The sequence below is a fragment of the Saccoglossus kowalevskii genome, chromosome 19 (assembly GCF_978046115.1).
Source record: "Saccoglossus kowalevskii chromosome 19, keSacKowa6.1, whole genome shotgun sequence".
In the NCBI taxonomy this organism is placed as follows: Eukaryota; Metazoa; Hemichordata; class Enteropneusta; family Harrimaniidae; genus Saccoglossus; species Saccoglossus kowalevskii.
In genome coordinates, this window is record NC_140659.1 from 19362489 (window position 1) to 19386822 (window position 24334).

Consider the following 24334-nt stretch of genomic DNA (forward strand, 5'->3'; position numbering starts at 1 on the left):
AAAAAACGTGGAGAAGTTGACTGCTGAAATGTTATCAACTTTGTTATAAGAGCACTTCCGGTGTATTAGCAAACAATGGCTACATGCAAAGTTGATTACTGTTCACAATGTCAAACTTGTTTACATCATCCACTGCTTGCCAACTCATCACTGGCGTCGATTCGCATCTCCGTTGCCAAATTTTCAGTGCTCGCAATTTACATTGAAGTCCTACTTGCGTGGCATCGGTTATCTACAGCCTATCAGAACTTGGCAACTCAGCGATCAAAAACCACCCTGATACTGATTTATGAACTTTGATCGCCAAGAGAAACTTTGATCATTTCACCATAAATAAGTACGGGACACGTAACAGTTTAATTTATACTGAGTACAGAACAGTCGATAATATGAAGATCTTTGCAGTGAGTTTTCTTGTTAGCATTTCCAGTGGTAAGTTTGACGTTTCTATTTCTGGGGTTTTCCGAAGTTGTTTTGCAGACCGATTAACAATGGGTACAGCTGATTGTTCTTTTGTTATGAGGATTTGTACAGCAAGTACTACAAGTACATGTACTACGAAAACCGACGGCATGACTATCGGTATATTTTTGAATTCATAGCATAAATTTGAAAATTTCTTAATTCTGTATGCTTTTTAAAGTTTAACTGTTCGAAATGAATCTACAGTGTAACTCTCTGACAGCAGGGAGTTTTCAGCAGTACCTTCCATGACCATTGTCTTGTGAAGGACATTATTTTCATTCATAGTACCCATGTCAAGGGACAAACCATAAAAATAAATGGGGTGTATTATCCATCTCTTCTAAGGTCAGCACTTAATCTCAATCATAAAATTAAAAATAGCATTGTTAATCTGTTTTGGTTAAAAAAAAAATTCTGTGTTTTAGAGTCCATGTAAATTAATAATTCAATAATGCATGAATAATACTTGCATGAATCTACATGAACTGTGCATTCATTCAAAATATAATATTAATAAGATAATCGCTAGCTACTGTTTTAGATTCATAAATTTGCCTACTACAGAGGCTGAAATTGAAAAGTTGCTTGTCTAATTGTCTGGTTGGAGAATAAAAGTACCTGTCCCAATTAATGATGTACTTGTCCCTAACTAGATTAATACCTATTATTCAAAATAAAATTTTAATTCTTGGCTTATTATTATTTCATAAGTCTTAGAAACGCTGAAAAAATTGTCTGAACATGAGCAACTTGGGACTTCGGTCAGTTAGTAAAAATTCAATATCTTTATTCACTTGTCCACAGGGACAGGCACTTGGTTCATTTGCCTGTACGTGACAGGCAAATTTTGACCTCTGACCTTAATTTTGACCTCTGAACTAAAGGTTTATTTACTTGGTTTAATATAATTATTAATTTGGAAAATTTAATTAATTACTAACTGTTACTCTTGGCGCAACAAAGACATTCTATTAATCTTTATAAAAATATTTATAAATTTCAATGGTAATTGAATCAGAACCAGCCAATCAACGTCTTTTGAAAATGTCACAATGATATTCAATCAACCAATAGAAACCTCTCAGTTCAGCTCGAATTGTGAATTTTATAAAGATGAAGGGAATGCCTTTGTTGTTGAGAGTATATGTATCTTTATTTGTTTATTATACAAGTTACATATATTAATAATAAGATTCAGTTTTGTAATTTTTAATAGTTATACTTTTCTAAGTACTTCCTCTCTAGTTTTGATCTGCCCTGTCATATGTAACAATGGTACGATGTAACAATATATTACATAAATAATACCCTCAATAAAGCTACAAAAATGATCTCAGAACAACTTTAACAAAATTTTAGTTTCTTTCAATTCTGTTCCCTGCAGCAGAGTTGGTGCATGAAAGGACTTATGAACATTTTTTTGTTTTTTTTTGTGCCGACTGCATTCGTTGATTGGTCGGTTGAATTCAACATCCATTGACATTCATAACTGTTTCATAAATGAAAGGAATGGGTTTGACAGACATATTTATAACTGCTGTAGCATTGAACACATTTTGTACAGGCTTTGTTAATGGAGCCAGTATATGCTTCAGTTTCTTTGAGAGTCACAACAAATCACTGATCGCCATAACAAAGTTGAGATTAAAAAAATTGTTAAATGATTAAATATTGAATGATGTCTTGTATTTCAATAGATTATTGAAATTATTTCTAAGGATGCAATAAATTCATTATTATTATTATTATTATAGAAAACAATTGAAAACTTGCTGAGTGCACTGTACAAATTAAGGAATATTTCTACAGCCTAGGTCACATGACATGGACATTGTATTATTGGCAATAATTTTTTTTGAGAGTTTTTGTGTTTGAGTAAATTGACAAAAAGGGCTAAATTTGGAGCAATTATTGTTGTTTGTACAATAAATCCCATCATTCAATACTGTTTTAAATTCTGTGCTAAACACGTCTAGCCTTGTACATTTGTACCTACATTTAGGACATACATTATAAAACTTTGCATGATATCACCAACCATTATTATGCTAAAACAGTTGTATAGGAAACACATCAAGAATTTAATTGGTAATGCTCGACATGGAATTTTGTGATTTTGTCATCTTCAAATCACGTGCTGAACACCTTTCTGTTGCATCATTTCTATTTTACTAGATTGATCGGATCATCCAATCAGTAATTTTACAATATGTACTTATGCACGTGTGTCAGCACATTGCTATGACAATCACATGTGTAAACTCTTAACAGATAAAAACAATCCCATGTGAAGTATTGATATAAACCATCAAAGGAACCGATGGTTATAATTTAATTTCTATTTAATAAGACCAAAGGTACATGTACTTTTACAATGTATGTATTACAAGTACAGAGCGCTATTGTTACACAATAATCAAGATACCATGCCCTCTAGTCATCGCATGATGTAATGCCTTGTCATCGTTAACCTCTTTATCAAATTTATAATATTTGAGTCTTGGGGCAGCAAGTTACTTGTAGCTCACTTGCTCACTAATTCGCCAACCACTTTTTTGTTTTTGACTAAAGCAGATGACGTACAATTTGAGTATTTCCCTTCATTCTGTCACCATCAAATGCTAGTAATATCTAATAAAAAAGTATTTTAAATAAGTTTATGAGGTTTTACAGGACTGAAAAATATGCAAAATTGTCTGTGAAGGACAAATCAGCTTTGTCAAAACCAAAGTTGTCAGCAGGTTAGTGAGCCAGTTTTCTAACTTGCTACCCCATTACTTCTGAGACTTGATGTACCAGGTAGTTATTATTAGTTTGTGACTTTGGTCTAAACCACATTTCACATGGGCTGGTCTAATTACATGTAAAGTATTCCATAAATGTAATTGTAAAATCAATGATTTAATGATTCGAATAACTTGTCTAATTTCAAGTTTAGTAGTTTCACGCTTTAACAAGTTAATCCTGTATTATCCTTAGGAGGCCACTTTGACACCAATAAGTTATACATATGTAGTTCACCACAGAGCATTATAAAATAGGGACCCACTACCGGTACTAGGATATTAGATAAACTAGAGCCTAATTCGAAAGAGCATTGATTAACAATACATATTCTATTATTATGCAAATTAGCTACAATGCTACACGTTGTTATATTTTTTGTGGGTGGGGGGGTGGGGGCAACATGATGAATAAGTTAAAGGTCGTCGCGACATGTTATGTTGAATATGGGTTCCATACAACTTACATGTGCATGTTGCTTGTTTAAACAAAATTTGAACTTGTAAATTTGAAACCATTTAAACCTCCCAATAGAGCAGCAAATTAAAGATATTGCCTCTTATAATAAGTAATAATAGTTTTATTAAATATAAAAGTCAGGGTGAGGTTGTCATGGTTGTGCTATTTTATCATATCTCCAGGCATCATTGATTTGTTCAACATGTGCGCACATATTTTCAGAGGGAGAGGGTGTGTAAACAAGATAATACCGATATAGTTGAAACTTTGCAGTCTTAATCACAGATTTACATGATTTCAATCGTCAGTCATTGTTCACATTTTGCTGAGTGCTAGCCCGGTTGTACTGTAAAACTCGCAAGAGACAAATATTTGTGAATCGGGACAATTAACAAATTTTGTAGCAATAAACTATTCGTGAATATCGCCATGGTAACACATTACCTGCTAAGATCTTCCATGGATAGCTAAAATGAATGGAAAGAGCTACATCGACAAATGATGTGTACGATTGTGAACATTTTTAACAGCAAAATTGTTGTAATTTTTCGTGTTTGTGTTTATAAATAATACATTGTTTCACAACTTAAATCAGCAAGAAGGGGGAAAATGAGAACAAACATTATGCATTTTTTGCAATGTGTAATTTCAGTTTCTTTTCGGTTCAAAATGTTCCCAGCTCTGAATAAACATTCTACTGCACAGTTGTCATAAGTACATGTATGCTACTACATTGTGCAACACGATTTATTTATGATGTTTTCGTGCTATTTTTATGAGTCTTAAGGAACACCATAACTTTTTAGCAGAGAAATTAAACAGTTAAAGGTCGGTGTTTGTTGCGCAACACATGTTAAATTTATGTAAACAATATATTTTACGCACGTTGCATACACTGCTGTGAGTCCCATGAAAAAGAGGATGTGGAACGATGACCACCAACCTTCAGCAGTATATCTTTATAGAATTTCTTTTCATTTTAGTGCCATTGTTTTTCAAATTCCCATTTTGATGCAATTTTTAGCACATTTTTATGTATTTTAACTGTAATTTCTTTGTTTATTTTAAGCGAAAATGAGTACCTAAGTACCATATTTGCTTTATTGTTGGGACATATGTCTATATAGTTATTTTAATGATTCAGTATACAATCCAGTTTTGGATTAGATTTGATTTCAGTAGAGATGACATGCTTCTAATAGAGCAAATATGGTATACTTTTCTGTACAAATGTTCAGGAGGTTAACCCTTTATGTCATTGTCAACTTTTGGCACCATCTACAAAATTATTTTTCATACAGTCTGCTCCTTCCAACATAAAATGATAAAAATTGATAAATCTTTTGATCAAAAATTAAAAGCAATATCTGAACTTGTCTGTATAATCCAAAATGATGATGAGATTAGTGAGAATGTTACAAAATGTGATAATATTCGCACTAAATTTTGGGCGGGAAAAATATCTGACTCAAAAGTTTAAAATCCAGTTCTAGTTTTCACAGGTGGAAATTGTTTTCATAGTAGTATTATTCTTATCGCCTGTATACATGTAGTATCTCTCAGTGACTGAACTATGACCAGGTATGACCTTTGACATGATGATGACATTGATCAATTACTGCCCTAGTTTCAAGACCAATAGGGTCAAAATAAAATATGTGTTGACAAACCATAGAATTTCGTTGATTGACATCCTTTGTTTTCAAGTTAGACTTTTATATGTAGTATAGGTAGATAGGTGTGGGTCAGATTTTGCCATTTCAAGATAATATCTGTGTTGATAAATATTTTTGATTTATTAATATGTCCTAAAATGTTTGTAGGTTTCTTGAAGCTGAATCTACCAATGGGTCAGAGGTTAAACTAACATCATACATGTATTATCATTTCATCCCAGCGTGGAAAACTTTTTTCAATACTTGAGGAAGACATCTTATTCCCAAACCTTGATCAAAGGCAACTATTTAACCATATTTTTAGGTTTCCATGATTATAATGGCTATAATTTTTGCTGTTGCTCACAAAATCCAGATATAAAAATATGTTCACCAAACTGTTTTTCTCACCAAAAAAATGGTGGTTGGGAATGTGAATATATGAAGTATAGTGGTTTACCAAAATAAATGCAATACCTGCATTACACCATTTTAAAACTATTTTTGTGATCAGGGATGAGTGACATTTGTTATTTCCAAGTCAATTATTTTGTCAAATTGTTTGAACTAATTTGCTCTATGAGGATCATATATATTGTAAATGATTACTTAAAGTACATGACTTATTATTACAGTATACAGTTATGAAAATTGAATACCATGCATATTAATTACCCTATTTACATAATTTGTTTTTTGAAACCTGTGCATATTAATGACCTTATTTGCATAATAATACATTTTCAGGATTAACTATAATCACTTTCAATACCATGGATCAAATTGATTTCACATTGTGCATCTCAAAGAGTAGAGCTATATCAACCGATAAGCTTCTTGTTAAAATAAGCTAATCTTAAATCTGTAATTAATTTTAATATTTCCTCAGGAGTTTTTAAAGCTTTTTCTTACTAGTATTGAAAGGTTGTCAAATACTCAAAGTAATGTCTCACTATCAATTTTCATAAATGCATCAGGTAATGTCAGGTAATTCAGTTTTACAATGTTTTTATTTTTTTCTTCTACAGTGTTTGCACTGACGTACGAAACTGGAACGCCGTACAGATATAGTTATTCTACAGATGTTTTATTAAATGAACCGACAAATGAAGGACAGTTATCAATAAAATCTAGTACCGGATTCAAATTAGATTCAAATGTTCAAGTGACTTTGGTGTGGAAAAATGAACAGAATATTCTAGGAAAGTTGGAGGTGAGATTTGTTGAATAATGCCCTCTAACCAGTAAAAGTAAAATATAGTTGAGGGTGCTGTTTTTTTTAAAGAAATAATTTTGCTGGTTCCTACCCAAAGTGTCATGGCGCACCAAGCCACATGAGGCCAGATTGGTCCATCACGTTCACGTTTCTTGTTCTTTTGGTTACCGTACCTGACATCAGCGCATATGCTTGTGGTCATTCAATATATGGAACTGGGGTTTCCTCTCACTCTCAAACTTTGCACGAATGTTTTCACTCTGCATGGAAACCGGGATAAATACCAGAACCATTTGAAATATGAAGTTTAAGCAGGCAGACTGGATCAGCATGGTATTATTGCAGTAGGTATTACAGACTTGTTTTCCAAGGATAACAATTGGAATGTTTTAAAATGTCACCTACTTGCCGTTTCCCAGGGACACTGATAACCAGCCAAATAACTTATATCGGTAACGTGGCGCCCTCTAATAAGTACAAGTAAAATTTATATATTTTTAGTAAGGACTCAATGCTCTATCTTATTCTTTGTTGGCAGATTCTGGAGTGTAAACTCACCAGCGCAGTGCCGAGAAACGATGCCGATAATGTGTTTAGTGGTGCACCGTGCAACCAGGTTACAAAAGATCCCATTTATGTACATTTTAAAGATTCCAAAATAGTACAGCTGTTTGCATCCACCGAGGATCCAACGCCGTCTGTTAACATTAAACGTGGAATTGCCAGTCTCTTTCAAGTAAATAAGAATGGTGGACGCGAGGTAAGATACCAATGATCATTGAGGGTTCAATAACAAGAATGTTTAAGATCTTTCAAGAAGCCCGAAAAATACAATTGCTTGCAGTTAGCAGTTTTAAAGGCTGATTTATTTTTTTTTTTTATTTTATGAAATCATGTTATTCTCTGTAGCAAATCATTTCAGATCACTGAGCAAATTTACTCAATACTCAATTATTCACCAGGTTGATGCGTCTGGCGATTGCTTAGTACACTACATTAATACAGGCAATAACGTCATCAAATCCAAAGACTATACATCGTGTATAAAACCAGATTCGGGAGAGTTCACCAGTCCAAGAGTAATATTAGGACTGATCAGAGATTCGGCAATCACAACGACATATGTGCTATCAGATGATAAATCAATTATTAAATCAGCTACATCCGTGGAATCACATGTCAGCAGAGTTACTATGAGGAAGGCATTGTCATCAGCCGTATTATCTCGGTAAGTCAACTTATTACTTTATTTAACCTGCAAGTAATCGCTTCATTTTTTCAAAGAAAAATGAAATGATTTTTACTTGTTTTTGTTTTTTTTCTCTGATTTTCATCTTCACTGACAATGATCAAAAATGATATGTGAATTACAAGGTACGAAAAATTAATACCTACTATATTGCAGTGTCTATGGCAAAACATTGAACAAGTTTTATTCGCAATACAAATTGAGTACAGTACACACAACAAATTTCCGTAATGCTATTTGTCTTGTATGCTCATTGCCAATCAGATATGAATTGGGTATCATGACCAACAGCCAATCAGAGCAATTTCAATGTCATTTCTATATATGGAGATGATGAATATGCATTAGATAAGCTGACCTTTAAGAACAGCCAATCAAAGCTTTTTAATACATACAACTTTTCCAAATATGGAAATGATGATTATGCATTAGGTGTGACTTTATAACCACAGCCAATCAGAGCAATTTCTATGTCATTTCTATATATGGAGATGATGAATATGCATTAGATAAGCTGACCTTTAAGAACAGCCAATCAAAGCTTTTTAATACATACAACTTTTCCAAATATGGAAATGATGATTATGCATTAGGTGTGACTTTATAACCACAGCCAATCAGAGCAATTTCTATGTCATTTCTATATATGGAGATGATGAATATGCATTAGATAAGCTGACCTTTAAGAACAGCCAATCAAAGCTTTCCAATCTATACAACTTTTCCAAATATAGAAATGTTGAATATGCAAAGATGTGACTTTATAACCACAGCCAATCATGTCTTGTGTTTTCACAGACAGTCTCTCTCATACCTCAACTCAGAGGGTGAACAGTTCACTGTTGATGGTAACAGTTTGGATGAAGCCATTGCAAACTTGGGAAATAATTATCTTAGTGTTTCACCAATAACTGACTTTGTTCAACAACATTGTACGAAGGAATGCAGACCAGTAAGTATTGTGTAATCATTTTTAATTTGTTATGTTTTTTGAGGAAAAATAGTCATTAAGCCTACTCATTATTTTTGAGAAAGTTGGTCATAAATCGCATGACAGTGTTTATTGGTGTATTATGTAAAATCATGAAGCTATTGTCTCATGGCACCAGGCAATATCATTTTTGTTTTTGTGTTACAGTGACAGATTTTGAAATACTTGTCCTAATATTTTTCAAAAATTGTTATTTTTAGAACAATATCATAAAGCACAAAGTTGAAAAAAAAATTGCATTTTTTGACATTTTTTGAAACCCAGATTTTTGAAATAATTAAGAACTCCAATAAGTACCGCATCATGAACAAAATATGGTTTTATCAGTCTTATGTCACCGAGCTACAATTTGAGATATTGCACAATATCTCTGCCATACTGTCAAAATGAATACTATCCACTAAAATACAATCAACATTTTCTTGAAAATTTAGCTGGTGACCTCCAACTTTTTTTAAGTCAATATCCTTATAATGCCTGGATTCCTGGAAGTATAATTTCTCTGAAAATGAATAAATTCTGAGTATTTGCATTCATGAGTAAGCTTCTACCTTAATAATTACTGCCAGTGGTTTATCAGTAAAGCATCCATTTACGCAATCTATGAATAAAATCATCCAGTATATAAATACTAATATTTGGAACTGTTTTATCCCATTATATAAATAAATGAATTCTCTTATGCAGGCAGCAGAGATTGTTGCTGAGAATCGAGAACACCTAAAGTCAGATTATCTCGCCAAAGTGGAATTATCTTCAGCTTACTTGACAGTCTTGGAAAAGTTTCGAAATTGTGGAAAAGAAGAAATATTGAGCATTTTGATGGATGACAACAATCAGGAAATTGTGTAAGTTGCAAAAACGCACATGACCAAACTGAAATCATGCCATTGGATATTATAAACTATGTAACCAAAATGCAGTCTTGTGATTGGACAGCAGGTATCACATGATTTGTTTCTAGAGAAAACTCAAAATGATCACAGAAATGGCTTATTTCGATTAAAAATTAAAATCAACAGAACAAAAAGTAAATACAAGTTTGCACATTCAGAACTTTGAGTTTCTGTGACTTCATTTTATTTCCTATCTTTGTTGTGTCATATAATTTATGCGAGAAACGTTTATATTTATATTCTTTTACCAGACCTCAGCTAATTGACATTGTGGCCGTAACTCAGACCAATGCAGCTCATGAAGCAATGGTTGAAATCTTGGATTTTAATAATGCTGACATGTTGGATTTAATAGATCGCTATTTGGTGTCAGTTTCTTACCTGAGTCACCCAAGTCATGACATCCTGGAAAATTTGTTAGTAAGTATCTACCTGTGAGGGTGCTAGCTCTATCATGTGTGCATGTAGTTAGTTTTTTACTCGTATTAACACATGATTCACTCCTGTATGAATAACCTGATGTGTGGATTACTGATTAGTTTGACTGCCCATCATCAGGGAGTTTGATTTCGGTGACTGGCTGCTCAATATTACATTCTACCCGCTTTAAAGGCTCATGGCATCTCTAGTGTCCAGTGATAGAAAACATAATAATATTGGTACTTGTGTGCTGTTTCTGTCTTCATTGCAACTAAAAAAAAATCACAGTATTTTTTTTTGCAACTTACCTTCATTCAAGATCTGTGAAGTTTTGCCTTCCTATCCTATTACCGTTAAATAAATAACATAAAAAAAATGTTTTGATCAACATTGACATTACCAATTGTAATTCATTTTCCAGAATATTTGAGAAAGTAGATATTGTTTTTATAGTTTTATTACTTTTTATTATTTCATAGAAAATTTCCAAAAATGATGTGGAGAATGAAAAGATTCGTGAATCAGTGGCCTTATCATTGGGTGCTTTAGTTCATACTTTGTGTCTTCTTGGAAAGTGTGATTCACAGGTAAGGATTCTCATTTGAATATTAGGATAAACATGTTATTATATATGTGAACTCTAAGGTGCTTTAAATTAGCGACAGACGCATTTTCATGAGGCCAGGGAAAATCACCAAATTTTGTAGTGGTTAACATTTCACTGGGGTGTTAATCATAGTGGCCTTCGAACATAAAAACAGGACAAACAAAGGTCATAGCATCGTAGTGGCGTCAAACATCGCATGGGATTTGACAAATGCAAAAGTATTTTGGGGATATTTCCATGCTTAATAATGTGCTGTACACATTTGATGATGGTCAATTTTGATGAAGTAAGGATATTCAAAAGCAATATTCCTCTGTCAAAGATCGGCCGCTTTATGTGAGCTACGAAATAAAAGAAATTCGAGTTCAAAATCAAATCATTTGATTTTTGCGGCAGACTTTTAACGCGCGTCTTTCATGCAACTCGCGAGATCTGACAGTTGAACGGAAAATCACCTGTTGTCGTCCTTGAAATGCCAAATGTCAAATTTTGAGCTGAATTCAAATTTTGCCCTACTGAGCATGTTTCTGCACATGTGCAATGCATTATGGGAGAGAAACTCCCATTATATATAATAGAAATCTATTATTATGCTAGAAACTCACTTGATTGAATGATAAAGCGTGGTGGTCGTCGCGCAGCGCGTGTTCGAATTTCATGTAAATAAACAACGTATTTTACACATGTTGTATACGTCGCTATGAGTCCCATATCGAACAGAACGCGGCACGTTGACCACTGCCCTTTAATTGTTTGAACAGTTTTAACAATATTAAGATTTGTATCAATAATGAATGTTTTATTCCATGCTACGGAGAAAAAAAGCTGTGCAGAAATGCAATTTTGAAATTTTACTTCACATTTCAAACTCTTGTTTCTCTAATTTAATGAAAGTTTGAAGAATATTGTAGCAGCTATTCATTTCAGTGATTGATATTTTTAAAATATAATTAAAACAAACCACCATAGAGGGCACAATTTACAATCCAAACTCTCAGTTCTTTGATAAATTTAGTTAAATATTTTTGATTTAAGAAATACATATATGAGCATTAATTTTTTTCTGGTGTATAATTTACAATTTTTAAGTATTCATGAATTATATGAATTTGCCACATGGATTTAATTTAGCGGATCTCACTTATCAGTAAAATTAAAACCCAGTGAGTAATTAATGATTTTACAGTGTTCATTCTCACAATGTCATTAAAACAAAAGAATTTATTGCATCACCATAGAGGGCGCACATTCTATATTCTGAACTGCTTACAGATTGTACAGGACACCAGTGACTGGTTCAAGGAAGCTCTTGATAAGTATGAGGAGGATACCGACAAAGTAATCTTTCTAAGAGCAATGTCTAATTCTAAATTATCGGATCATGTACCGTTGATTGCTAATTATGCTGTACATGGTAAAAGTAGCAAAGTTCATGTTGCGGCTCTGGAGTCGCTGAAAATGTTCGATGGTTCTGTTTTAACAGCCCCAGAGGTAAGACTACATATTCAACTTCTTAAGCATCAAAGTCATCTTCTGTCAACATTCACAAACTTGATAATCCACATAATTTTTTCCTACTTATTCCAAAACTGTTATCAAGACTAGAAGCCCAAAAAAGGAATTATGTGCATTTGATTCAAATTATAAAAAGAAAATCATAGAAAAATACATAAAAAACATGAAAAATGTTGTACCAAAATATTACCAAAAAAAATTACCGAAAAAATAATTACTATTATTATATTTATTTTCAGTATGGATTGCGTCAATATAAAAGGGGCTGTTTAGGATTTATTAAACTTGCTTCTGGAAAAATAAACGAAATATAAAAAAAAAATTGTTAAAAAAGCAAAAGTCAAGAAGGAAAAAAACATGTAATGTACACTCTGCGAATATGCAAATATGCAAAGACACTAGAAACAAAAAGGCAGTTTAAGATAAAACAAATATTCACTGACTCGTTTGTATTTGAAGAGTGTATATTCGAACTCATTTGCATATCACATCTGTTGCATACCTTTATCTTATAAATCCTGGATAATTTAAATATGTAAAGTGTGTTCATTTCATATGCGATCTTTTTGTGAGAAATGAAAAAGCAGAACATTTTGTAGCTGTGAAAACTACATTGGATTTTTTGGGTTGAGTGTCGCAGTGAAATTAAGTCATTGTGAAATTACTGCAAAAGTTTATAAGTGTAGTTTATGAAATTCAAGGAACAGAAGAACAATAATTAAATAGTAAAATGCTCAGTTGTGACGCGACTGTCCGTTTAAGTTTTTACTTTAATTAATGGCTTAATTATTTTCAGGTGCGACAATCATTGAATGAAATTTATCACCAAAATCATCGAAAGTATGAAAGTGCTGCCCGTAGCAATGCTGCCGGTCTCATACTTAACAACAACCCATCTCAACAAGAAATCACCAATCTTGTACTATCGCTTACTGATCAAGATAATTTGGAACTTACCGCTTTCATGCAGCGAAAAATAAAAGATGTTCTTAAAAATAATGTCAAACTTAGGTAAGTGCAAGATTCTGATTGTTGTGATGCAACCATACAATATATATTAAACAGTAAAAATGAAAAATTCATATTTTGATTTTAACCGTTTTGTTACAGACGAAGTTTAGAAGATGATATCATGAAGGATCCAAGAATTTTCAATTATGATATGCTGGCAAGAAGTGGAATGTCAATCAGTTTTAGTAACACTATGGCAGGTAGGTCTGGAATATTTACTGGTGGACATTGTTTTTATTAAGTGCTGTTCCTGAGCTATGTATCTTTGACATGTGTTCGGTTAAAAAATGGTCGAATGGCAGTCATTTTAATGTTAATTCATCAAAATCAAGTGTTTCTGCAATTCCCAATTCATATCTTAGTCATGTATGGGATAGATTTTGTTGAAACGTGGAACATACATTGATAGCATTGGACTTTTATGCTCATCATTTCGTTTTTCTGATCAGATTGAAAATGGCTGACTGATGGCCATTCTGTTTTAATGAGTGCAGTTCTGCAGCTGTCTCTGGCATCCTCAGACTGTTTATGTTCAAACCTTATATATTTATTTGATATTTCATGATAACTCATGTGGACTACATAATGCCATTTTTTGTTTGTTGAGCTTCATTTGCCTTATTTAAAATGAAAATTTGCTTAAATTTCATCAATCTTTTTGCCAAGATCATATTAACAACTATTATTATACATCTGTTGCCCTAACGCCGTAAGTTACAGTGCGCCGTAATTTTGCCATATTTTACGGGGTATTTTCATCCTACCATAAAGGAAATGCGAATTCCAAATATGAAATGATTACGCGCATAAGCGTTTTCTAATAATAAAAACAAACATGGCTGCCACCAGGAACTGACTGGACTCCACACAAAGAAGTTCACTGGTTATGTTCTAAAAATTTTGGATTGGCATTCCCATGATATATCCTTGGAAGGAAAAGATGTATAATAATAATAAGGTAATTACGAGGATACCTCAAAGTTTGCACTCTGACAGTACACCGTCGGATCAACCTTCGCTGTGTGTCGGTTGATACTTCTATTGTGTTGTCTTCGTGCATATTTTGAGGTATCCTAGTAATAACCTCATAATACAATGATTGGGATATAAGCGAATAATGTTGCAAGACTCGCTAAAAGCCCAATAATTATAAAAACATAATCAATAATTTTCCCAATTTGGTAGTGTTTAATCATGATGCTGTTTCCTCCCAGACACTGGAGATGTTTTATCTACCTATGCGTTGGATATGCTGATGAGTAAATCTGGAATTTTGAGACAAAGTTATATGGATGTATTGATGGATACCGACAATGACACGGCAACTATTGTCTCGGTGAGTTTGTTACGATCATGGGATTAGTTATGTATTTTATACATATTATTATGTATCTTTACAGTATGTATTGCAACTAATTTTTCCACGAACATCAGTCTGTTCCGAAATTTTAGTGTTAGCTAAAAATTTTTTTTAAAGGACGGTGGTCGTTGCAAACATAGCTATTCTTTTCATACCCAACAAGACATGATACGACGACCTCCGTCCTTTTAAAAATTTACTGCTGTGTTTCGTTTCAGGTTGGTATCTTTGCAACTGGGTTAGATAGTTTCTTAGGAGAAGCTGAGGAAGCTGATGACAATGATGCAGCATCTGGGCTAGGATTGAATATCATGGATGTTATGGTTAGGCCATTTCACTTCTTTAATGGATACAGTGAAATGATGGGAATGATGTGGAGTATGACTGCAGATAATATCATCACTGCATTGGCCGGTACTATTCTTTTACATGACCATTCTCAGGTAAATAAACTGAATATACACCTCTGGGTGGATGTCTTACTGGTAAATAAACTGAATATACACCTCTGGGTGGATGTCTTACTGGTAAATGAACTAAATATACACCTGTAAGATTCACTTAAGGTGAATAAACTGAATATATATCGCTGTGGATCACTTAAGGTGAATAAACTTAATATATACCTCTGTATGGATCACTTAAGGTAAATAAATTGAATATACACCTGTGTGGATCACTTATGATACAAAAACTGAATCATTGGTTCATCTAAGATAAATAAACTGGAAAATATGCCTATGTGTGAGTCACATAAGGTAAATAAATTGAATATACACCTGTGTGGATCACTTATGATACAAAAACTGAATCATTGGTTCATCTAAGATAAATAAACTGGAAAATATGCCTATGTGTGAGTCACATAAGGTAAATAAATTGAATATACACCTGTGTGGATCACTTATGATACAAAAACTGAATCATTGGTTCATCTAAGATAAATAAACTGGAAAATATGCCTATGTGTGAGTCACATAAGGTAAATAAATTGAATATACACCTGTGTGGATCACTTATGATACAAAAACTGAATCATTGGTTCATCTAAGATAAATAAACTGGAAAATATGCCTATGTGTGAGTCACATAAGGTAAATAAATTGAATATACACCTGTGTGGATCACTTATGATACAAAAACTGAATCATTGGTTCATCTAAGATAAATAAACTGGAAAATATGTCTATGTGTGAGTCACTTAAGGTAAATAAATTGAATATACACCTGTGTGGATCACTTATGATACAAAAACTGAATCATTGGTTCATCTAAGATAAATAAACTGGTAAATATGCCTATGTGTGAGTCACATAAGGTAAATAAATTGAATATACACCTGTGTGGATCACTTATGACACAAAAACTGAATCATTGGTTCATCTAAGATAAATAAACTGGTAAATATGCCTATGTGTGAGTCACATAAGGTAAATAAATTGAATATACACCTGTGTGGATCACTTATACAAAAACTGAATCATTGGTTCATCTAAGATAAATAAACTGGTAAATATGCCTATGTGTGAGTCACTTAAGGTAAATAAATTACATACCTTTGTTTCATTGTTGGCTGTTTTAATGTATTTTGTTTTTTAAAACACTCACTTTCAAATTTAGAATCTTCTTGTAAATATAGATGTGTATACATGTATATGCTGATTAAATTCATGGTTAGGAATTTACAATTTGTCATTGAATTCACCGAGGCTGCGAGTTAGACTATAAGTGATTTGCATATCTCATAGAATTTTCCTTTTCTACAGAGAATTGCATTACAAAGTGGTATAAATGTGGACAATCAGTTGAGAAGTAGTCTATCATTGGATTTATCTGGGTCAGTTGAGGTCAGCCTATGGGATAAGAACTCCCTATCACTTGTGTCAAATGGGTGAGTATTGCCGCTTTAATCTATTAAAAAAAAAGTCATTGGATTCTGGCCAACTTTAGTATGTTAATGTTTTGCCAGAAGAGGGCGCAATTCATCTAAGAAGCTATAAATGATTCTGTATCTTTGATAAAAGGAAAGGTTTAATAAGGTCAATTGTCTGCCATCATTGCCATTCCTGTTACGAATAATCTTGCCGTTACAACTTAAATATGTTGTTTAATTTTTGTCTGCTGCCTAATAGTTTTTTTTCCTGCAATATACCGTAAATTTACTGTAAATTTGCATCGCGATGTAATTTTCGTGAGTCAGGGAAAATTGCGAAGTTTTGTAGAAGTGAAAAATTAATATTATTCTTTCTGTATGTTTTATACCTATTTTCTTGTTCAGTTTTAATTTTTTGAAAACTTGTACGTATGATGACTTAATATTCCGTCATTCGGCATGTTTTGGAGTGAGTTCCTAAAAAAGTTCTTATTATAGAGCAGAACAATGAAAACAGAATCTGGTTTTCTCTGGAATTTTTGGTGTGTTTATGTGTAAGTTAACAATTTACTGAGGGGGGGGGGGCGTATATTTCAAGTGTGTAATATAATACTTAAAGGGCAGTGGTCAATGGTCCACCTTTAACATGTGTTTAATTCCTTGGTCGTTAAACATGCCCTGTGCAACGACCATCGTCCTTTGAGGTTGCCTTCGCACTTGGTATATGCAAATGCACCTCTCCTCCTGATTATTGTGATCAGCATTAGAACTGATAAAATCAGTTGGTATGGCAACAACTCTTAAAAAATTGAGTACTGAATCTGGCACGTACTAAATGTTGTGGCATTCCATAATTAAATAAAATGTAATTATGTCCATTTGTATGTATTTTTGGAGGTATTTCTAAATTTGATACACTGGTATATATGCTATGCCTTGAAAACAAAAAAAATGTTTCCTGACTTTATTTAAAAATAAATATATAAGTGATATTAATTGTAATTGTTTGGTAATATTATGTATGTTTCTTGTGACAGGGGCGCTATGGTCATTAAAGGGTCTACATCTGTTGATGCTGGCTTTGGGCAAGCTAGTCTAAATTATGTGGCAGACGCAGAGGCCATCATGCATTTCACAACATCAGTAGATTTCTCTGATCAGCCAGTCATGGTATGTCTACAGATGAGCCAACCAGCTTTTGAATTCAGGTGAGTTCATTAACTTGTTAACTCGCGATATTATACATTATGATAATACCATAAAATAAAGTTTGTCCAAAATTGTGATTATTTACGTCACCTCAAATGACATCTGATCATCCCTTATGATGAAATTGTCTGTCTTCTACTTTGGCATGTAAATTAGCACAGTGGTACATAAGTCGCAAACTGATATGTAAATTAGCACAGTTGTACATGAGTCGCAAACTGATATGTAAATTAGCACAGTGGTACATGAGTCGCAAACTGATATGTAAATTAGCACAGTGGTACATGAGTCGCAAACTGATATGTAAATTAGCACAGTGGTACATGAGTCGCAAACTGATATGTAAATTAGCACAGTGGTACACGAGTCGCAAACTGATATGTAAATTAGCACAGTGGTACACGAGTCGCAAACTGATATGTAAATTAGCACAGTGGTACACGAGTCGCAAACTGATATGTAAATTAGCACAGTGGTACACGAGTCGCAAACTGATATGTAAATTAGCACAGTGGTACACGAGTCGCAAACTGATATGTAAATTAGCACAGTGGTACACGAGTCGCAAACTGATATGTAAATTAGCACAGTTGTACATGAGTCGCAAACTGATATGTAAATTAGCTCAGTGGTACATGAGTCGCAAACTGATATGTAAATTAGCACAGTTGTACATGAGTCGCAAACTGATATGTAAATTAGCACAGTGGTACATGAGTCGTAAACTGATATGTAAATTAGCACAGTTGTACATGAGTCATAAACTGATATGTAAATTAGCACAGTGGTACATGAGTCGCAAACTGATATGTAAATTAGCACAGTTGTACATGAGTCGCAAACTGATATGTAAATTAGCACAGTGGTACATGAGTCGTAAACTGATATGTAAATTAGCACAGTTGTACATGAGTCGTAAACTGATATGTAAATTAGCACAGTGTGGTACATGAGTCGCAAACTGATATGTAAATTAGCACAGTGATACACGAGTCGCAAACTGATATGTAAATTAGCACAGTGGTACATGAGTCGCAAACTGATATGTAAATTAGCACAGTGGTACACGAGTCCCAAACTGATATGTAAATTAGCACAGTGGTACACGAGTCGCAAACTGATATGTAAATTAGCACAGTGGTACACGAGTCGCAAACTGATATGTAAATTAGCACAGTGGTACACGAGTCGCAAACTGATATGTAAATTAGCACAGTGGTACACGAGTCGCAAACTGATATGTAAATTAGCACAGTTGTACATGAGTCGCAAACTGATATGTAAATTAGCTCAGCGGTACATGAGTCGCAAACTGATATGTAAATTAGCTCAGCGGTACATGAGTCGCAAACTGATATGTAAATTAGCACAGTTGTACATGAGTCGCAAACTGATATGTAAATTAGCACGTGGTACATGAGTCGTAAACTGATATGTAAATTAGCACAGTTGTACATGAGTCGTAAACTGATATGTAAATTAGCACAGTGGTACATGAGTCGCAAACTGATATGTAAATTAGCACAGTTGTACATGAGTCGCAAACTGATATGTAAATTAGCACAGTGGTACATGAGTCATAAACTGATATGTAAATTAGCACAGTTGTACATGAGTCGTAAACTGATATGTAAATTAGCACAGTGTGGTACATGAGTCGCAAACTGATATGTAAATTAGCACAGTGATACACGAGTCGCAAACTGATATGTAAATTAGCACAGTGGTACACGAGTCGCAAACTGATATGTAAATTAGCACAGTGGTACATGAGTCGCAAACTGATATGTAAATTAGCACAGTGGTACACGAGTCACAAACTGATATGTAAATTAGCACAGTTGTACATAAGTCACAAACTGATATGTAAATTAGCACAGTAGTACACGAGTCGCAAACTGATATGTAAATTAGCACAGTGGTACATGAGTCGCAAACTGATATGTAAATTAGCACAGTGGTACACGAGTCACAAACTGATATGTAAATTAGCACAGTGGTACATGAGTCGCAAACTGATATGTAAATTAGCACAGTGGTACATGAGTCGCAAACTGATATGTAAATTAGCACAGTGGTACATGAGTCGCAAACTGATATGTAAATTAGCACAGTGGTACATGAGTCGCAAACTGATATGTAAATTAGCACAGTGGTACATGAGTCGCAAACTGATATGTAAATTAGCACAGTGGTACATGAGTCGCAAACTGATATGTAAATTAGCACAGTGGTACACGAGTCGCAAACTGATATGTAAATTAGCACAGTGGTACATGAGTCGCAAACTGATATGTAAATTAGCACAGTGGTACACGAGTCACAAACTGATATGTAAATTAGCACAGTGGTACATGAGTCGCAAACTGATATGTAAATTAGCACAGTGGTACATGAGTCGCAAACTGATATGTAAATTAGCACAGTGGTACATGAGTCGCAAACTGATATGTAAATTAGCACAGTGGTACACGAGTCGCAAACTGATATGTAAATTAGCACAGTGGTACACGAGTCGCAAACTGATATGTAAATTAGCACAGTGGTACACGAGTCGCAAACTGATATGTAAATTAGCACAGTGGTACACGAGTCACAAACTGATATGTAAATTAGCACAGTGGTACACGAGTCGCAAACTGATATGTAAATTAGCACAGTGGTACACGAGTCGCAAACTGATATGTAAATTAGCACAGTGGTACACGAGTCGCAAACTGATATGTAAATTAGCACAGTGGTACACGAGTCGCAAACTGATATGTAATTTAGCACAGTTGTACATGAGTCGCAAACTGATATGTAAATTAGCTCAGCGGTACATGAGTCGCAAACTGATATGTAAATTAGCTCAGCGGTACATGAGTCGCAAACTGATATGTAAATTAGCACAGTTGTACATGAGTCGCAAACTGATATGTAAATTAGCACAGTGGTACATGAGTCGTAAACTGATATGTAAATTAGCACAGTTGTACATGAGTCGTAAACTGATATGTAAATTAGCACAGTGGTACATGAGTCGCAAACTGATATGTAAATTAGCACAGTTGTACATGAGTCGCAAACTGATATGTAAATTAGCACAGTGGTACATGAGTCGTAAACTGATATGTAAATTAGCACAGTTGTACATGAGTCGTAAACTGATATGTAAATTAGCACAGTGTGGTACATGAGTCGCAAACTGATATGTAAATTAGCACAGTGATACACGAGTCGCAAACTGATATGTAAATTAGCACAGTGGTACATGAGTCGCAAACTGATATGTAAATTAGCACAGTGGTACACGAGTCGCAAACTGATATGTACATTAGCACAGTGGTACATGAGTCACAAACTGATATGTAAATTAGCACAGTGGTACACGAGTCGCATACTGATATGTAAATTAGCACAGTGGTACATGAGTCGCAAACTGATATGTAAATTAGCACAGTGGTACACGAGTCACAAACTGATATGTAAATTAGCACAGTTGTACATAAGTCACAAACTGATATGTAAATTAGCACAGTGGTACACGAGTCGCAAACTGATATGTGAATTAGCACAGTGGTACATGAGTCGCAAACTGATATGTAAATTAGCACAGTGGTACACGAGTCACAAACTGATATGTAAATTAGCACAGTGGTACATGAGTCGCAAACTGATATGTAAATTAGCACAGTGGTACATGAGTCGCAAACTGATATGTAAATTAGCACAGTGGTACATGAGTCGCAAACTGATATGTAAATTAGCACAGTGGTACATGAGTCGCAAACTGATATGTAAATTAGCACAGTGGTACATGAGTCGCAAACTGATATGTAAATTAGCACAGTGGTACATGAGTCGCAAACTGATATGTAAATTAGCACAGTGGTACATGAGTCGCAAACTGATATGTAAATTAGCACAGTGATACACGAGTCGCAAACTGATATGTAAATTAGCACAGTGGTACATGAGTCGCAAACTGATATGTAAATTAGCACAGTGGTACATGAGTCGCAAACTGATATGTAAATTAGCACAGTGAAAATGTCATCAAGTATTGTTTAATTCTAGCAAAGCAACTGTTGTGAGAATTATAACTGGAAGATTTGTTGATTTATTTCAGGCACAAAATAAAGAAAGAAGAGAAAACTCCGTCCTCTGAGAAGCCATTTGTCAGGGAATCCTCTAAAGATGTATATATTCCAGAAAAAACTTATCTTTTACACCCGGAAAACTCCATCATGTGTGATATGATGTTTGGAGAGGATGAAGATTGAGTGATATAAAAAAAATGAATGAATAACACTAATATGAAAAACATAACGTTTTAACTCAAACAACTTCATCATGTGTCCCCTGCTGCTGTTCGAAGAGGAAGATTTCTAAGAGACATTCAAAGCGCTACAGTCATTGTCATGTGTTTAATGTGGGTCCCATGTGATGTAAACAACACAGGCAAAGTAAAATACACAACAAATAACACAACATTTGAATGCACGCACACACACACACGCACACCCACACACACATAAAGACTGTATCACTTTAGAACAAAATTACATTAATTTGAAAACTATTTAATGCAAAATTCAAGAGAAACTTTTGTAGTTAGACTTTTGCTCATGTAATATTATTCATTGCTTGACACTAAAGCGGGAGAGTCGTCACCTGCGCACGCACGGGAATTGAGTCCCAATCGATGATAACAACACATGCTAAAAACGCAATTGGTAAACGCTTGTTTGTAAACAATGACACGCTATGGCCATCTGGCGCATGCGCAGGGGATGTCTCCCCTGCTTTTAATAGGTGCTCATTCACTAGATGAAATTAACACTTTGAAATTAATGAGTAACGTGTTATTCTTATCCATTTCCCCAGATAGGTCAATGAATACTGTAAAACAATTTATTTTCACTGGATTTTAATTTCACTATTTTGATAAATTTCATTGGGTTTTAAGTTCATCAACTTAGCAGAGAAACAATAGGTTCTATTTACGTTCTATAAACTCGCATGGGACTTGGCAGGTTTTACTTATTGGCGAAATTAAAGACCAGTGATTACTTAATACAGTATTCAAAATGTAAACAAACATTCTATGATTTTCTCTTTTGTGTTTCGTAGTTTAAGCATAGTTTTTAACTCAATAGAAGTTCTATTTCTTTTTGCACTATTGTTTTTAATCTGTTTTGGTTCAGTGCTGTTCCCATTTTCTTTCATTGTCATTAAATTTTTAGTATTGATCAACAAACTTGGCATAACTTACTGAAATCAATAACTGATCAAAGACTGAAGTACACCTAAGTTTGCAGAAGCCACAGATGATATATAAATACCGCAGAAAACAATCATAATTATACATACAAGTATATCTGTATTACTGGTATCTGTAGTTTCATTTCATAAAAGCCATAAGAAACATGCAATGTTTACATAATTAATCCTGTCTCAAACAAACCTTGAACAATTTACATACATAAAAACAGCCTGAAAAATGTTCTCCTTAAGGTTTACTGTTCTGAAACAACTGCAGCATTTATAAGAAGATCATAGAATATTACCCAGTAATTAGCATGTCTTTTTAAATTAATGGGTCCTGTCACAGCATATGTCCGCTTAAGTGATTTCATATCACATCGTTACTTTAATTCAGGTGTCTCCCATCTTGAAAAATGTCCCTCATGTTCCATATCACAGCACATGTCCCTTTGAATCGCATATTACAGCATATGACCCTTTAAGTCTTCTGTAACATTACTTCTGATTGATTTACATTTTTGTATTCAGGAAATGTTTTACTGATCAAAGCTATGCTAAATATAAATCATGACTAAATAAAATGATGAAACTCACTCTATGCTCACTTTATATTGTGGTTCCTACTCTTCCAACTTTATATATTGTGTGTTTGTTGTATCATCCATATATCTGAGTGATATGTCATTGCTGTATTGTCAAATAAATTAATTTATGCATGCATTGGAGGCTGAGCTTTAATAACATTTCTTAATGCACTTTTTAGCTCAATGGGTCGTAGGTGATGCTGTATTCGGCGTCCAAAGTCTGGATGGTTGGTTGTGGGTGACTTCTTCTCAAAAACTGCTGAATTTTTGTTGGCAATTTGTTCATGAGAAGTCAATCTGCCAAAAATTAAGCAAATTAGCCAATAATTTCCAAAAACTATTAAAAGCCTAAGTGATCTCTACTATGTCACAATTTAGTCAACAGTGCTGATATTAATAGTGCACATGCATTGGGGTTTACCCCTGTCAGATTTGTACAATTTGTGATATCTTTAATTTTTAGTGAATATTTTTGTCATTCTTAGCTCCGTTGTTGACTTTGTCAAGCAGAGCTTATCCTACGAGTGATTGTCTGTCGGTGTCCTGCATCCGCCATCGTCTGCATCAACTTTTTCGACTTGAAAAATATGTACATGTACCTTGGGTAGACCTCACTTAGATTTTTTCATGTCGTGAATGATATCTGATTTTGGTGAATATTTTTGGTAAAAAGTGATATTTTTTACTTCTTTTTAAAACCGGAAACCAATTGCTTTGTTATACATAAAGGAAACTCAGGTGGACATCTCTCAGATTTGTTCATTTCATGATGATATTCTCAATTCTCTAA

At 33.9% G+C, this 24334-nt stretch overlaps 1 protein-coding gene across 1 annotated transcript; it reads left to right on the plus strand.

Annotated features, from left to right (window-relative positions):
- Nucleotides 1–121: 121 nt before the first annotated feature.
- Nucleotides 122–23680, plus strand: LOC100377693 (microsomal triglyceride transfer protein large subunit-like). The gene is made up of 16 exons (XM_085493912.1): nt 122–432; nt 6392–6576; nt 7118–7339; nt 7542–7807; nt 8627–8780; nt 9507–9667; nt 9967–10135; nt 10615–10722; nt 12015–12233; nt 13054–13268; nt 13368–13468; nt 14483–14604; nt 14847–15071; nt 16395–16519; nt 17539–17709; nt 21822–23680. The coding sequence occupies exons 1-16, from the start codon at nt 390–392 to the stop codon at nt 21973–21975; spliced, it is 2640 nt and encodes an 879-aa protein (XP_085350038.1). The 5' UTR covers nt 122–389; the 3' UTR covers nt 21976–23680.
- The last annotated feature ends 654 nt before the right edge of the window (nt 23681–24334 follow it).

Bases quoted from the DNA above. Each gene is read 5' to 3' on its own strand.
- LOC100377693 (XM_085493912.1), top strand. From the start codon at position 390: ATGAAGATCTTTGCAGTGAGTTTTCTTGTTAGCATTTCCAGTG. The intron at 7,808-8,626 runs GTAAGTCAACTT...GTGTTTTCACAG, and splicing joins TCATCAGCCGTATTATCTCG to ACAGTCTCTCTCATACCTCA. The intron at 12,234-13,053 runs GTAAGACTACAT...AATTATTTTCAG, and splicing joins CTGTTTTAACAGCCCCAGAG to GTGCGACAATCATTGAATGA.